Source organism: Pelophylax lessonae (genome assembly GCF_965119305.1).
Source record: "Pelophylax lessonae genome assembly, chromosome: 4".
In the NCBI taxonomy this organism is placed as follows: Eukaryota; Metazoa; Chordata; class Amphibia; order Anura; family Ranidae; genus Pelophylax; species Pelophylax lessonae.
The window spans coordinates 499,572,427-499,589,531 of NC_138771.1; the positions used below are offsets into that span (position 1 = coordinate 499,572,427).

The 17,105-nt window shown below is 43.3% G+C and overlaps 1 protein-coding gene across 1 annotated transcript in view; it reads left to right on the top strand.

Annotated features, from left to right (window-relative positions):
- Positions 1 to 17,105, top strand: part of LOC309554642 (uncharacterized protein) — a 215,408-nt gene that overhangs the window by 42,038 nt on the left and 156,265 nt on the right. Inside the window, exon 2 of the mRNA XM_082256361.1 lies at positions 1,223 to 1,437. Within this exon, the coding sequence (XP_082112487.1) occupies positions 1,227 to 1,437 (211 nt within the window). The 5' untranslated portion in view covers positions 1,223 to 1,226. The remainder of the gene's footprint in view (positions 1 to 1,222; positions 1,438 to 17,105) is intronic.

Sequence of the window (17,105 nt, forward strand, 5' to 3'; positions counted from 1 at the left end):
CTATCTACTCTTGTATACTAAAGACTGTTGCTATCTATGAATTACTATTTCTATCATCTGCACTGTTACATAGATTGCTAGCTCTTGAGTTTACTACCATCTATATCCTTGCACTGAGTTAGCAATTCCTGTACACTTCATCTGCTGTCCCCTACCACCTGTTAATTGTACATGATTGCTAACCTATCTGCATACTATCTATCACCATCTGCTAACACTCCTGAACATTACTATTGAGTGCCTATCATTGCTATCACTACTCACGCCTGTCCTTTCAGCACATCGCCTCTATACTATCGTATACAACCTATCACTCCAGGAACATCTTATCTGAGTGCCTGTATATTTGCATGCTGAGGCAGGCTGGGCCACAATGATGAGTCTGGAGAGTTGGATATGGTGATTCAACACATCTCTGCACGACTACTGAGTGGAAATTCTGCAGCTGCAAATCCAGTTCACTAAACAAACGCCGGAGCGTTACAATGGGCAACAGCTCTGGTGGATATTCCTGCAGTCAGCATGCCAATTTCACGCTCCCCCAAAACTTGAGACATCTGTGGCATTGTGCTGTGTGATAAAACTGCACATTTTAGAGTGGCCTTTATTGTAGCCAACCTAAGGCACACCTGTGCAGTAATCATGCTGTCTAATCAGCATTTTGATATGCATACCTGCGAGGTGGATGGATTATCTCGGCAAAGTGTGCTCACTTACACAAATTTAGCCAGATTTGTGAACAATATTTGAGAGAAATAAGCCTTTTGTGTACATAGAAAAAGTCTTAGATCTTTGAGTTCAGCTCATAAAAAATGGGGGCAAAAACAAGTGTTGCGTTTATAATTTTGTTCAGTTATACATATACTGTATATATATATTTTTTTTTTTTATTTATTTATACTTCTCACATTCTATACCTATAATTCTAAGCCATCTATAACATTTTGGAGTGTATCTAAAGTTCCAATAAGTTTTGGCTTTTGATACACTTTAACAAATATGATAAGTTCTATATATCTTCTCTCAGTATGTGTAAGTTGCATTCTTTATATGCCCCAGTCACACTGTATAATGTCCTCTCCCATTATCTATTATGTAGCAGTAAGCAGTCTCTGCCACTGATGAATGATTCAATTCAATCCATATTGCTTCTGTCCCCACTGACGTCATGGTGGAGCAGGGCAGCTGATCCAGAATAACGCCCCTCTTGTTTAACCCACAGGGTGATGGGTAGAAAGGACTGTGTGGAAGCCTGGAATGGAGCCGAGAAGTCAGACGCCCTGTGCACCCAATCGGAGAGCCTTGGTTCAGAGAGAAAGATGGAGGAACGAGGGCAATGGAGCAATAAAATCGAGTTTGTTTTGTCCGTTGCCGGTGAAATTATTGGTCTCGGGAATGTTTGGAGATTTCCTTATCTCTGCTATAAGAACGGAGGTGGTAAGTTAATTTGTACACATCATAGGCCATAACATCTCCACCCACCAAGAGACTGTAGAGTTATTATATGGACTTAAAGAAGAACACTGCAGAGCATCATTTGCATTAAAATTATCCACATAACATAACCCCAATGTAACTACACAAATCTCTACTTGAAATAGAAAACAATGGTGTTCAAGCTTCTAACAGAGAGAGGCTTGTGTAGGAATTTAAAACTGAGGACCTCTATAAAACTACTCTTCTTTTTTTTAAAAGTCATAGCATGTGAAACCGTAAATAAAATTCCCATGATGCACTAGAAGCCCCCTCAACATCCACATTTTGCTATGTATAATTTGGGCTGATGAACAGTGAACTATAGTAATAGACACTACATTGTTTAAGGTATCAGGACCTAGAATGTCTATTTACTGATAGGTTATAATGGTTTGACCTTGTCATTCCAAATTAAAGCCATGGTTTAAACTGGAGTTTCTCTCTAACAAATAAACACTTGGGCAGGAAGTGAAAGGGAATTTCCCCAGTGGGGACACAGACTACAATAAAGGTAAAAAGTTTTAATAGCATCAACAAATGGCACAGAGCCATTCACATCAGTCTCTGTGGCCAGTTGAACTTACAGTCCAATGTTACACACACCTTGGGGGCACTTAATGTAAATTGGGTAACCTACCAGTGTATATTTGGCTTAATCCAGGACAATATCTGTCCCCAAACCCAATTCATGCTGTACAATTGTACTGAGAGCCTCTTCACCCAAATGCCATTATGTTCACTTGCCCAGAGCAAAAAGAAAAACCTGCACTTCTGGAGTATGTGACTCATTACCCTTCTTGCAAAAATGCAGTGTGTTTGAGTGACCGATTGCCGAGCACTGTCACATATCATATACAATATAGACATATAGACCGGATCTAATTGGACCTCACACAGGGCTTCTTTTCAGGGAAGTTTAAGCTGAAATCCAAGAAGCGTTTATTCTTGCTTGAATCTAGGTGTGCTTTTTCTTTTTTTTTGTATTTCTTTGTGTGTCCAGATGGGTGCAGCAATCCAGTGTCAAACTTGGCCTCTGTGCAGGGGTTTCCTGTAATAAAGACCAGTCAGTGTTGCTCTCTCGCCGTGTGCAGGGTGACGGGTCTTGTCTCCGCCCCCTCCTGTAGTTTTCTGCAGACAGCCTATAGTGGGTGGGGTCTACTGGGCCCCCCCACAGCTCTGCTCTCTGCACAGACTATGTACAGCACAGTGATGATGTCACTGCTACTTTTACAAGTTAAAGCGGTAGTAAAGAAAAAAAAAAAAAGCAAGGCAATATCATAATGTGCTAGAATGCATCTCGTACTAGCACGTTGTTAAAGACTTACCTTAAAACGAAGCCCTCCGCTGTCACCGCTGCAGAGGCTTCCATCTTCGCCTGGTCATCCTTCCGGGTTTGGGGACTCCGGTCTTCTGACTGGTGGAGCCGCGATGGCGTCACTCCCGAGCATGCAGCTCTGAAGTAACAGCATGGGTAGGCTGCTCGCTAGAATATCTCCTAAACGGTGCATGTTTAGAAGATATTCATTTTATCTACAAGTAAGCTTTATTATTAGCTTACCTGTAAGTAAAAATAATTAAACAGAGTTTACTACCACTTTAAAGGAGAAGTATGGCAAAAGCTTTTTTATCCCTACTTCTCCTATAAATCACAGGAGTGCACTTCTTTCTTCACTCCTGTGACCCATTTTTAGCCGTTCCAGGCGCTGGATCAATCCCAACTTTACAGTAAGGATCCACCCGGCAGCCTGGACCACCAGCTCGCTCACTTTCTGAGACTGAGCCCATAATTTCTGTCCCCTGCACATCCCAGTGCTCCAGTGACCACTGGAGAGGCAGAGCAGAGAGCCAGTGACTGACAATCGTTGCTCTCCACTCAGAGGGGAGAACTTAGCGATCAGCAGTGTTTGCTCAGTTCTCAGTGTAGAGGTAGCAGGGGAGAGGTGCAGCATTTTTTTGGGGGGGGGATCCATACTTCTTTTAATAACTGGGCTTGCAAAGACAATTGGTGCAAACAAAGTTGCTTTAAATGCTTTTTAGCTGTTGAGTAATATATTTAAATGAATGTTTTTGTGCCTGGAGTTCAGCTTTAAAGCGTTTTTTACTCTAAGAAAAAAAAATGGCTCCTGTTCCTTTTAAAGCATGTTACGTATATAGCACAGTGCTTGTGCTGTATAATGTGGCTCCTTCTGTCACCTGATCCTGCCTTGTTCTGCCCTCCCCCTGTAAACTGACCACGGTTTATCATAGCTGCTGAGCCCTGACACCATGGTCAGTTTACGTGCCTCCATCATCCGCAGCTCTCCTGTCCCGCCTCTGTCCTCCTTCCCCCCCCCCCCCCCCCTGTCTGCCTGTGTGCCTCCCTTCCCCTCCTGATGCTGAAATGTCATTTATTCTTTCATATAATCCTCTGTGTCTTGTTATGCTATATGCTCTTGTCTCTGTGTTTTAATTAAAAAAATGCTGTCTATACCTGATTTCAGAGTGCCGCTCGGCACTCACGTGATCAGCAGGCTCTCTCCTGCTCTCCTTCTCTCGTACCCGCTGCAGCTGTCAGATCGAGAGGGGAGAAAAGCGCCGGTCACGTGAGCGCCGACCGACACTCTGAAATCAGGTATAGACAGCATTTTTTTTAAATAAAACACAGAGACAGGAGCACATAGCATACCAAGACACAGGAGATTATATAAAGATGCCACAGTGGGTTAACAACCACTTTAAGTATATGTGGAGAGAAAACAGAGGCAAAGCTCAGGGTCACTTTAAAGACTTGAATACTGTTGATGGGTAGGCAGATCTGGTGCAGCAATGATGCATTCTTAAAAGATGCCTATCACTATGAAGTTATTTAAAAGCACACCACAGTTTCAATGCTAAGTTGCAAGCAGCCTCATTCCTTTACATAGTAGGAATTAGGATATGCTTGCCTGAGAAGTAATTAATGCGGGAAAGTACTTAAAAGTGTAAAAGCCTTAACTCTTGGACCATTTTTCAGACATTTGTGACATTTTTTAGCTCACTTATAAACATTGCATTACTCTCACCATTCTTGCATCTTTTTTTTTTTTTGTCCCAGGGAAGGGTTAGAGGGATTGATACCTCCAAAAGACAATGGCAGCCAAGTCACATTTGTACTGGTGACAGTGGGAGATTTCCCAGCATTTGTCATCCATTCAGATCATGGCGAGGGTCGAGGGTCGTCTGCCCCAGGCACAAAAGTTATTTATAGGATCTATTAATCACCCATCAGTGGGCAGCATGATACATAATTAATTAACCCATTGCTCTGTTGGGCCTGGCAACGATGGAAGCAAATATATAGGGGATAGATGAAGGGCTTCTTCTGGAAAAGTTGGTTTGACCCTTTCAGTGTCCACGGGGAGTCCGCGCTCGCGTCACACTTCGTTAGGTGGAAGAATGGGACTCCGGATCGGCTCTCAGGCTGTTTTGTTACAAAGTTTCCGCTGCTTTCAAGGTTGTTCTTTTCGAGACTGGAAGCGGAGCCACTTTAACTGCCTCTTGGCTGGAGGAGCTCGATGGCGGCACTCCAGAAGGCTTTGCTGGCTGTGCCTCTCTGAGAGCGAGTAGGTTAATAGGGCACAATAGGAAACAGAGAGAGGTGGGGTGTTACTCTGCTGTTTGTTCCAGATTAATAAGATGCGTTTTGAGTGCTAACACTGAGATGCACAATGTCTATAGGACGTCACGCCGGGAGGGGCACAATTTATAAAGTTCCAGCACCGTGGGTGGGAAATTATGAGGCTATAAAATCCAGCAAGGGATTAAAAAAAACACATTTGGAGACTGTGCAAACATGCAAAAAACATCCAGAATTAAAGACCAGGGTGAAAACATTTATGGACACACAATGCTCCTTTCATCCCACTGCTTGGATAGAGGAGGATCATTTTTAAAGGGAAAGCATAATGTACCTTTGCTGAGATAGTATTATATTGTTTACTTTGTAGTAATTCTGATGTGGCTTTCATATTTTTGCTAGCTTTCTCTCTTAACTATATCTAAAGTCATTTTTTTTACATTTTGAATTTTGGTTACAGTGGAGAATTATGAGAATCCTATCACCTTTTTGTAACCGCTAGGGGGATTCGACCTCTCTGTTGACTTTTGTCTACATAACAGGAAGTGGAAGGAAATCTCTAGCATGGAACACAGATGGCAACAAAAAGATTCATTCCCCCCTCTATGCAAAATGAAAAAAAAGTTTTGTCCTTAGATACACATTTAATGACAACTAAAAGCTCTTGTATAGCAGTCTAAGCAAGTTCAAAATTAAGTTACTATGTAAATAATATTTATTTTACCTTCTTTGAATGAGCCACTTCCCTCTTGATGTGTGTCTTCCATGCTCCCCTCCCAGACACTGCAGCTCACATTGGGAGAGTTTCAGCAACAGAAGCAGTGCTGTCAATCCAGAAAGCAGTGGGAGGGACTAGGTATGCTCAGGTGCTGACTGATGTGCTGGGGACCTAGAACTTTAGCTGCCATGCTGAAGGATGTTTATGTAGAGTCAACCTAACAAAAAAATTGCAGCCTACAGGAAGCATCTGTCAGGGTGCCAGGAAACCAGACCACACAGGGATGCAGGTAAAATAAAGCAGTTTATTGGAGCAAACAACAATATACGCTCAGCAGAGTGAGGAAGTGAGAGCAGGAACAACCCTGGGTCAAGTCCAGTAATGGGTAGTCATCCAAGCTGGGGTCGATTCCAGAAGCGGGTGGCAATGACTGCAACCCATCAGGTGATAGATATAGTCAAGTGTGAAGCATCATCACTGTGCAACACCCAGACAGCAGGCAAGTGATGATGCAATCAGAGTTTTTTAAGAGGCAGCAGTCTGCACATGTCCAAGATGGCTGCCAACAGGAGGGCAAGGTAAGATCTTGACAGTACCCTCCCCTCAATAGCCCCTCCTCCGCAGAGCAAAAAACTGTTTCTGCGGAAAGCGAGCATGGAAAGCGCGGAGAAGGGCTGGAGCATGAACATCAGCAGGGGGAACCCAGGAGTGCTCCTCAGGACCATAACCCTTCCAGTGCACCAGGTATTGAACCTGACCTCAGAACAGACGAGAATCCATTATGCTGCTAACCCCATCCTCCTCATGATTGCCCACAGGAATGGGACTAGGGCGGGGAAGTGAAGAAGTATAGCAATTGCAACCCAGTGGCTTCAAAAGTGACACGTGAAAGACATTGGAGATACGCATGCCAGGGGGAAGACCAAGGGCATAGGCCACTGGAATCACCTTATGGAGGATGCAAATAGGCCCAACAAAATGGGGTGCCAGTTTTGGAGTGGACACCCTGAGGTTGAGATTATGGGTCGACAACCACACCCTCTCCCCGACCTGCCTGGAGCATCTGACGCTGTGCAGAGACCCGTAAAGACTGTTGAATCTGCACCCAAGAGAAATGGAGGGCATGAAGATGATGCTGCACAGCCAGGATGTCCTGTGGCGAGAATGACTCGGGCAACACAGCGGGTTGGAACCCATAATTGGCTATGAATGGAGACATTCCGGAGGACAAGTTGATGGCAGAGTTCCTGGCAAACTCCGCCCAGGGTAGCAGATCAACCCAATTGTCCTGATGGTCAGAGATATAGCAGAGGAGAAATTTCTCCAGAGCTTGGTTGGAACGCTCAGCAGCAGCATTGGACTGTGGATGGTAGGCCGAGGAGAAGGAGAGGTGAATACCCAACTTCAAAAGGTGCACCAGCACCTAGAGACAAACTGACTCCCACGGTCTGAGACAATCTCCTTAGGCAACCCGTGTAAATGGAAGACCTCCCTGGCAAACACTGAGGCAAGCTCCTGAGCAGCAGACAGCCTATTAAACAGAACACAGTGGCACAATTTGGAGAACCAGTCGACAACCATGAGGATAACAGTGTAACCTCAAGGCGCAGGAAGTTCCACAATAAAATCCATGGCCAGGTGAGACCAGGGACGCTTCCTATTGGGAATGGGATCGAGTAGGACCAAGGAAAGGTGCCGAGGAGATTTGTTCTGGGCACAGCCGAACAAGCAGCCACATATGCAGCAACATCAATACGGAGAGATGGCCACCAGAACTGATGGAAATAGCCCAGGACATCTGGTTCTTACCGGGATGATCGTCAGTCTTGGAATTGTGATACGTGCACAAACCCTCAGGTACAAAACATTTGCCAGAAGGTCTCTCTGTGGGAGCATCAGGTTGGGCAGCCAAGATCTGTTCCCCAAGACGAGAGAATAAGTTGGTGCGGATGGCAGCCAGGATATGATCTGAAGGTATGACCAGAATTCTCCCTGGACAACTCAGAATACTGACGAGACAAGGCATCAGCCTTAACATTCTTGGAGACGGGCAAATAGGAGACCACATAGTTAAAACGAGACAAGAACATGGTCCATCAGGCCTGATGGGGTGTAAGCCTCCGAGAAATTCTTATGATAGGTGAGAATGAGAACTGGAACCACAGAACCTTCGAGCAGGTGTCTCCACACCTTGGACCTGTCAGAAGGAAACGCCTGAGGAACCATCTTATAATAAATGCACACTTGGTTTAGGAAGCCACTACACTGACTCGGTTTACCCCCATAGCGCTGTGGAAGGGGGGCTGAACCAGTCATCCCCCTGGTAACAACGACTCCAGCTGCAACTGCAGGAGCGGCAACAGGAGCAGCAGCAGGTGCAAAAACAGGAGGAACCAGCGGCCTAGCAACACCAGGAGCAAGGTGCGCTGTGCGCAATGGCCTGAGCGAACTGGCCCAAAAGGTGATCTTGTGGATCAAGCCTGGTAACCAGCATGACGAGCAAAGGAGCACCTGCATCATCAGGATTTATCTCCCTTGCGTACTGTCAGGGTGCCAGGAAACCAGACCACATGGGGATGCAGTTAAAATAAAGCAGTTTATTGGAGCAATCAACAATAAACACACAGCAGAGTGAGGAAGTGAGAGCAGGAACAAGCCGGGGTAGAGTCCAGAAGCGGGTAGTCTGCCAAAGCTGGGTCGTCTGCAGATGAGGGTTGAGAACCAGGAGAGTCGTCAGCCAAGCCAGGTTATACATGGAGGAACACGGAGAACAGAAGACTGCTAGCAGAGATGCACCTTGAAGCACAAACCCAAGGGCAAGGACTGCAACCCATCAGGTGATAGATATAGTCAGGTGTGCAGCAGCATCATCATCATCATCACTGTGCGACACCCAGGCAGCAGGCAAGTGATGATGCAATCAGAGAGGCAGCAGTCTGCACATGTCCAAGATGGCTGCCAACAGGAGGGCAAGGTAAAACCTTGACAACATCTTTAAAAAGATTTAGTTGCTGAAGAGTGTCAAAGCAGAGCTGGACATTCAAGAAGGATTTCTTACCCATAAATCAAGATATTGTTGACTGCTGTCAAAGGTTCAGGGGTAATATTGATTAGAGAGAGATCCACTACAACCTTAAGCTAGCTATACACTGTGTACATTTTTATCAGTCTCCCCAGTCGCTACCTTACCTGCCGACATCTTTTGATTGAAACATTAGAGGAGTTAGGCAGAAATTTGTAGGACTGCATCCAGTTAGATACTGTTTGAGCTGTTGAGGTCACCTGTCAAAATGCAATAGCTACAGTGGGAGATTTGTTAATTTTCACTGTATTGCTTACCTGGGTGAACCTGTTAGATTTTTCCTTTCAGCCTGTTGGCTGAACAAATAAACATGTGTATGGCCAGCTTAAGAAGGACTGTGACAACTCTTATAGGGTCATGGATCTGGAGAGTTCAGTAATAAAAGGTAAGAAGACTGGTGATTGGTGCCCAAATTTTCCACGCCATACACCAAGAACCCAACCCTGAGACTGCCACACTGCTTAGGGCGTCTCCCCAAAAGTAGGACTGCTACAAGGCTGAAGAGCTATTATAGATAATGTGATCTATTACTTTTAAAACCTAAATCATCTCCAGGAGCACGACATCCAGATACATACTCTTCGTCTACATTTTCAACAAAGCTGGCAGCTGCAAACATGTATTGAAACACAAAGATGTCCTGATGAATCTTTAGCAAGTCATACAAGTTTTGATTTTCTCTTGTTCAGCCCTCCAAGCTGGGATTTCCATTTGCCTAATTTACTGTGCCATCTTCTGGTTTCATATTGTGCCTTACCGTCTGATTAGCACCTAGGGACTTTGTATCTAAACTGATCTTCCATCAATGGGGCAAAGTCTTCTCAGAATCACAATACTGTAAACATTTCTCAGAATCCACCTTGGGGTACACACCTTTCAGAAAGGTTGTGCTCATGCAGAAAATAAAGAAAATGTCTAAATATATTAAAAAAAAATAACCATGTTGAAGTTTTTCCATTACATTTACTCTGAATTAGGTCAGTTTCTGCTCTTGAAATCCTAATTAAAAACTGACTTTTATTTTTTACATTAACATAAAAAAAATCTAAATACACTAAAGAGTAGGGGATATGTTGTCTGTCTCTTTTTCGTTTCCACAGTCCTCGTACATCTCACACTTGGCAGTGGGATCATATCCATGTGGCTTTCCCACATGTAAACAATGTCTAAGACATAAACAAAGTTAAAGTGTTACCTCTTTTTCTACAGGAGAGTCTTACTCTCTCAGGAACTACACAAACTGCAACTCTAAAAGGGTAATTTATGTTGTAGAGTGCAGCGTCTGCCAATTACAGTACGTTGGATGCAACATTCGGAATCTGAGGATAAGAATATCTAAACATTTTCATGATGCATTGAACGTTAATGCTAAAAATATTTCTATTGTGTCTAAACATTTTAGGGAAATTCATGGGGGTAGCCTTAATTCTTTACCATTTTTGGTTTGGAACAGGTTGGAAGACCAGCTAGAGGAGGTGAAACACACACTTCAACGTGAGGTGTGGTGGATACACAAGCTTAACACCTGAGTACCCAGTGGAATGAATAATAGAATGGATATAAACCTTTTTCCAAAATAATTGTGTAGTATATAAAGTGTTAATGTTTATTTTTTCATTGTGTATCTTTTTTGGAATCTGACCAAATTATACACACCTCTCCCTGGTGTTTTGCATTGATCTTAATTGTAATTAAGTATGTACCGCCCCAAGTTTTAGTAGCAGTTTGTTACTATATAGGTTTGGTTTTATTGCATATGTGTATGCTATGAGGACGGCTTAAAGCCAAAACGCGTTAGAATCTGCCATGTTCCTACTGCTGTTAATCCTGAATTAACATTTTTGTAAAGAAGAAGCTTTTATGTGGTGGCTTTCCTTATATAACACATGATTTGGACGTCTATCCTGAGCACCGAAACTCAGCTCTCTATTCTTTGGCAGTGCGGTAGAGCTAGGGTGAGTTGTTGCATACACTACAGAGGAAATGAACTCGGAAAGCTGTGCCCAAAAAGTGGTACACAGAGAGCAAAGAACAGGTTACTAGGGATGAGGTTCAGGTGCTTTGGGTTTGTGGCAAATCCTTGGGATTTGCAAACTTTTTGCTGAAAACTTTGGAAGTGCCCCTAGAAATAAGGAATACAAATAGTCCTTTGCCCCTGTTTAGATGAGTAATAATAGTCATTTGTTTGGAAGAATGGATAACCCAGCTTTCTTTTTTATTGAAAGGATGGGGTCACAGCAGCAATAAAGTCAGTGTGTGTTAGATTGATAGGGTTAGGATTAGTCAGTGTGTGTTGGATCTGTTAGGGAAAGTTGACAGTTCTTTATAAGGGAAAGATAATTTTAAAATTATTTTCATTTTGGATAAAGGTTTTTACCCTCATCTGGTCAGTGAGGGGAACTAATATTCCAAGATCCCAGGAATTGCCCTTTTTTCAGAAATTAGACCCAGCCATCCCCAAATTGACCAAACGACTAATATCGTATATAATATTAACAGCAAGAAACAGACCGGTGCTTATAGATTATGTAAAAAAAATAAATAAATAAATTGGATTACGATCAATGGCAAACTCACATGTACCATCCAGAACAATAACACAAAATTTGGCAAGACCTGGGACCCCTGGATCAGTTATATCTCTCCTGACCTGAGGGGACCTGGGAGCCCTCCTCGCTAACCTTGGCAATCATTTTTCTCTCTCTCTCTCACCTCTCCCTACCCTAGCAAGTTTTATTTGGTACAATAGTAAAGGATATTGGTGACTCAGGATAAGGCCTAATCTAAGATCCCTCTTGTTTGCTGGTTGCTGGTAATGTTTGAGAACCCGTTTTTGCACTCCCTGCCATACGGAAAGCTCTATTCCCTGAGAGGAATTCGGTGAGCGGGATCTTCTACTTTATTTTCTGGAACCGACTGACTGGGGAATACTAACATTTATGTGCTTTTTTATTTTATTGACAGTTGATATTTATTTTAATTCTTTGTACCTCTTTTTACGAAAACTCTGGTTTTGCAAACAGTTTATTTCCTTCCTCTGTATCTATGGAAAATTAAATAAACCAATTGAAATAGAAAAATAAAATAATTTTATGTCCTCCATGGTAGTGTCAAGCTTCCCATGCCTTTTGTTTGACAATAACTTACCTATTAGCCCTACAAACGGCTAAAGTTGAATAACAAGGTTCACCCCACTTAGACTTCAATTGGGTTAGGTCAAATCTGTGTGCGTATCAAACACATGTAGATTTGCTCACAACTACTAGTCACCACTATTGCCTGTGGTCTCGCTGCAATTGATTCTTTCTAATTACTGACATACCATACCTTGTTCTGCAGTGTGTCTCTGTGCATCATACTCGCCAATATCTTTGCCCCAGGCCCAGGGACACTGTTACCCCACACAGGACCCACACAGATCATGCCCTCCTTCCAGATGGCCACACCCAGATCACACTCATCTTCTGGATGGTCCTGCCAAAATCACACCCATTTTCTGGTGGTTCTTCCCCTTATCATGCAGGAACCGCCCACTTGTAGCCATAATCCCTTCAGTAAGACTATTTTTTTAATTAGGACAGAAGCAGGGCTGTCCTGGCAAATCAGGGGCAGTTAGCATCTATGCTTTCTTGCCTTCTCATTTCAGAACCTCGAGGAGAACAGTAGGCAGCATAGTAGAAACATCACCCAATCTCACTCTAAATCTTCCCAAAAAGGCAGTCAGAGGCAGCAGGGCCTGAATTCTTACACTGCAGATATGTAGGTACACGAGTGTCTAAGCAACCTCATATACCAGCTAGTGCTCTGCTTTTTTTCAGGAGTAATTCCAAATAAGTTGTACATTTTTCAGAGTACTGCTGAGGACGGCCATAAATGGTGCAAATTTTGCATGATTCCCCCATTAACACAGACAGTGTTGAGGCAGGAATCCCTGCTGCCGAGCCATTGTCTTCTCCCAGCAAGGGGGGGCGGGCGGGGAAGACATCTCCGCTGGAAGAAGACAGTGACTTTTACCAGCGGCTATAGCTATAGTCGCTAATCGCAAGTGAATCTGGCAGGCTAGTTGTACCCAAGTTGATTGATTGATCAACTTGGTACATTCAGCCTGCCCAAACACGGTTTGAATCTCGGCCGGTTTCTGCTGAATCGGCCAAGATTTGAACCGTCTATGGCCGCCCTTAGTCACAATTAACATTTCTACAAATGTAACATGGCAAATCTTCACTTTATATGTAAATCAAGTTGCGCTAATGTGATCTATGGAGGTATAAAGTCCACAAAGTCCCAATATTGATGACAGATGGAAAATATCTTGGGTAAGATCCTGAACTCGACTCCCTTAAGAGTGTACGCTTACCAGTCGAGTTCAGGATCTTACCCAAGATATTTTCCATCTGTCATCAATATTGGGACTTTGTGGACTTTATACCTCCATAGATCACATTAGCGCAACTTGATTTACATATATTCTTTAGGGTGTGGTCACACTTGAAGTTGCTGCTTGTTTGTTTTATTTCCTTTAGCGCGGTTAATTCCCCAATTTACTACAAATCTTCACTTTATGCGTTCAGTTTAACTTTAAAGCAGAACTTAACTATACCTGAGCACCACAAATTGCAAATGCTATTTGAAATCATTTTTAATATTCAGTGCAAACTCACCTATCCATCCATGTTGCCATGCTTTATTTTACTGAAAAAATCACTTTGAAAAACACCCCCTAGCATTTCTAAGTGCTGCCATTTTAAGTAAGATAGCACATAGATAAGTTTTTTTTTTTTGTGCAATCAGTGGGTTGAACGAAAATAAAAACTGACTCAATTTCCCCATCCACACACTTAAGGTGGATGGACGAATCCTCCCGCTTAGTCTTCCTGCCATCAGAATATCTGTGACGGTGTTCACCGTCACTGGAATTTAAGGACAGATGGGTGATGGTTTGAATTGCTTCATATTTGTCAGCAGGGTCATTTGTTCCCATTTGCCATGAGGTCTCTGGCCAGGAAGTACAACTCCTAATATGGTCATTCCAGGAAGTTCAATGAGGAGATGGACTGTCTGGCAATGTTGCTTTTGTCTGAGGTGGCTTTCCATTCACCTATTGTCGGGTGTGCTAATGAACTCACCTGTTGTCTGCTAGGGGATGTATTGACACTCAGAGTAATGTGTATTGGGGGCTCGTTAGGGAACCATTGTTCTGTGTCTGGCTATTGTGTACATTGATTGCCCCCTGGGGCTTCTGTCTCATTGCACATAACAGTCTTCTGGTCAAGCTATCCAAGCTGGACCAATCCCTGCTGATTCATTTTCAAGTCCTCATTTGCATGGCTGGAGAGGACCTGAAGGGGAACTGCAGGTACTTTGCAATTGACCAATGGGAGGGCGGTTGTTGGGGGCAGGATGTTCCAAATTCTGTATAAAAGTGTGCTGTGTTCTTCCAATAAATTGTCTTCCTGTTTGAACTTACATACAGCCTGCTTGGTGTTTGTTCTAATGGATTCCGGACGGCACATAGCTGTAGTTCGGATCCCGGATCCTTGGTTGACCGAACCATCAGACGTTGCGATCTGCAAGCTGACTCACTAGGAACAGCGGAGTGTCGGGAGAGCGGAAGCGAGCGAGCAAGGGTCTCGTCACAATATCCATCAGGGCAGTTGCACAGAACTCGATCAGTTTATTGACTTCTGTACAACCACAGTGCCCATACATGGATTGAAATTCAGTTGGTTCCTGCTGAACTGGCTAAATGTCGATCCATGTATGGCCAACTTAAAGAGAAGCTCCAGTCATTTTATGTTTATTGAAGTCAGCAGATACAAACACTGTAGCTGCTGACTTTCATTAAACAGACACTCACCTGTCCCAGGATCCAGTGATAAGTACACCTGAGACGTCTCTTCCCTCTGGCTTCTGTTCCCATGTCCGACTTGTTGGCCGAATGTTACAGCCTGCGGCTTCACAGCTGGGTGCCCACTGCCCATGCATAAGCCGCGCTGCACATTGTGAATGGTCCCACAGTCTTCTGGGAACTGTGACATGTCCCAGAAGACTGAGGGAGAGGAGGAGTTCCACTCGGATTGCCTAGGCAATCAAAGCTGAGGTGGGAGAGGGTACCTGTCAACCCCCCCCCCCCCCTTAGTGAAGGGGGGTGGACCTAAAGCAGGACTTTCTCTTTTGGGTAGAGCTCTGCCTTAATGGCAGATGATTCATTTGCATTTACTTCCTGGAACCCATCTGGCCATAGGCTAGGCATGCAGGCAGAGGGGAGTGCTTAGCTCAGAACCCTTCCTTGCTTTCTCCAGAGGAAAGAAAAAAAAATGCCCATGAAGACCCCTGCCCTGGGATGTATAACATCCTTTTTTACCTAGGCCAGAAATTAAGAAATCGGTTGAATGTTCCTGCTTTTAGTCCCCTTTCACATGTGTTTTTTGCTGTGATTTTTGGTGCGATTTTGACTGGACTTGAAGCAATGCCTGTGTAATCTTGAGGTCTATAGACCTCAAAATGCATCAAAGTTGGACCAAAGTAGTGCAGGGACTACTTTGAAGTCATTGCGACTTGAAGTCGCACAGATATGAACGCTGTTCATTGGAAATCATGGAGTACGACTTGTCATGCGACTTTGCAGTCCCAAGTCGCAGGACAAGTCGCACAAGTGTGAAAGGGGCCTAAGCCTCAGACAATTCTGGGCATTATGCCAAGCGGGCATCTAGCACATTGTCAATAAATACAAGATAGGATACTCAGTGTTTCTAATGTGCCACACCCCTATCATCAAAGAAATGTAGCTTTTATTATTTAACTGAACCTTAATTACCTTTTGTCTATGGTCAAGTCAAACCTTTAAAAAACCTTAACCAATACACTATGACATAGAAGCAACTGGCAAATATGGGCATATTAGTGCCTTTGATTACCTTTTATAGATAAGAGAAGTGGAAGGTATGGAGGAATGCATCACTGGTGTAATATTATCACTCAGAAGCATCCTTCTTATGATCTTAGAAGGTTGAGAGATGGACCTCTGTGTATGACAACCCCAAATCGACATGTTTACTGAACTTTAGACTTTTGTAATTTTTTTGATATTTTTTGTAAATATTAGTTTACAGATCTAAGGTAATAAAATATGGCAGGAGGGATGTTTCCCCCAATAATCTTTGTCCCTCTGCTAATTTCTTCTTCATCACTAAAGCACTCTGTTGTTGGTTAGATCAATTTGATCACACCGTTTTCTAGACAAAAACACAGCTGGAAGTGTTAGAATGGGTTATGGGTAGTTGTTATAATTTACAGTGCTTTGGTTCTGTATTCAGCACACTACAGGGATTTCATTTACAGTTTCTGTGTACTTCCCGTGTTTGAACAGGTTTCAGGAGAATCTGACATTTTGCCCAATCAGTACACGTGAGAGCTGCAGTTGGCATACTTGAGCTGACCTGGAGTGGGGCCATCTCTGGCCAAACCTTGTACTATATTTGTAGGCAGATTTAGAAAAAGGGTAAAAAATATTTTTTTAACTATCAAATATTTTAATTTTTTTCTGGAAAAAAGACTTTACATTTAATTTTGACTTTACATTTGAGTTTACATTTGGCCTATTGCAGAATGCCTTGGGGCATTTTTGCTTGTAGTTACTTGCAAACTATGTCAGGGAAAGTAATTATTTTCAATATGGTGACAGATCCTTACATGATTTTGTAAAAAAAAAAAAACCCCTGGAGCCTTGGTGTGGTATCTGGTCAGGGACTGCAACTTACGGTAAGCCTCGTACCCACTAGTAGTTTTTTTTATGTTTAACACAGCAGGTGCTGACAACTCAGGAGGAGCCGCTGTACTAACAATCTAATGTTAGGACAGCAATCTCCCCTGCTGTTCTATTGTGTTCTGACTAGAACACTCGGTCGGGATCCATTTGGCAGACTTTTTTCGGTCATGCCCCTTTGACAGAAGGACCAACTCAGTACACATGGGTCTAATGTCAGTCGGTTTCTATTGAACCGACTGATACCATCTGACATTCGGCCCATGTGCACTAGGCTTTAAAGTAGGTATAAACCCAATCATTAAAATCTCATAATAGCTTTACCACCATAATGTAATTTCAAACGTTGCTTTTCGTTTTTTTAATTATTTTGTGCAGTTTTAAAGTATAACTTAAATGAGAGATTTGGGGTACTTGAAAAAAAACAAAAACATATGCTCACCTGCAGGCTGCAGCATCGGTCTGATGC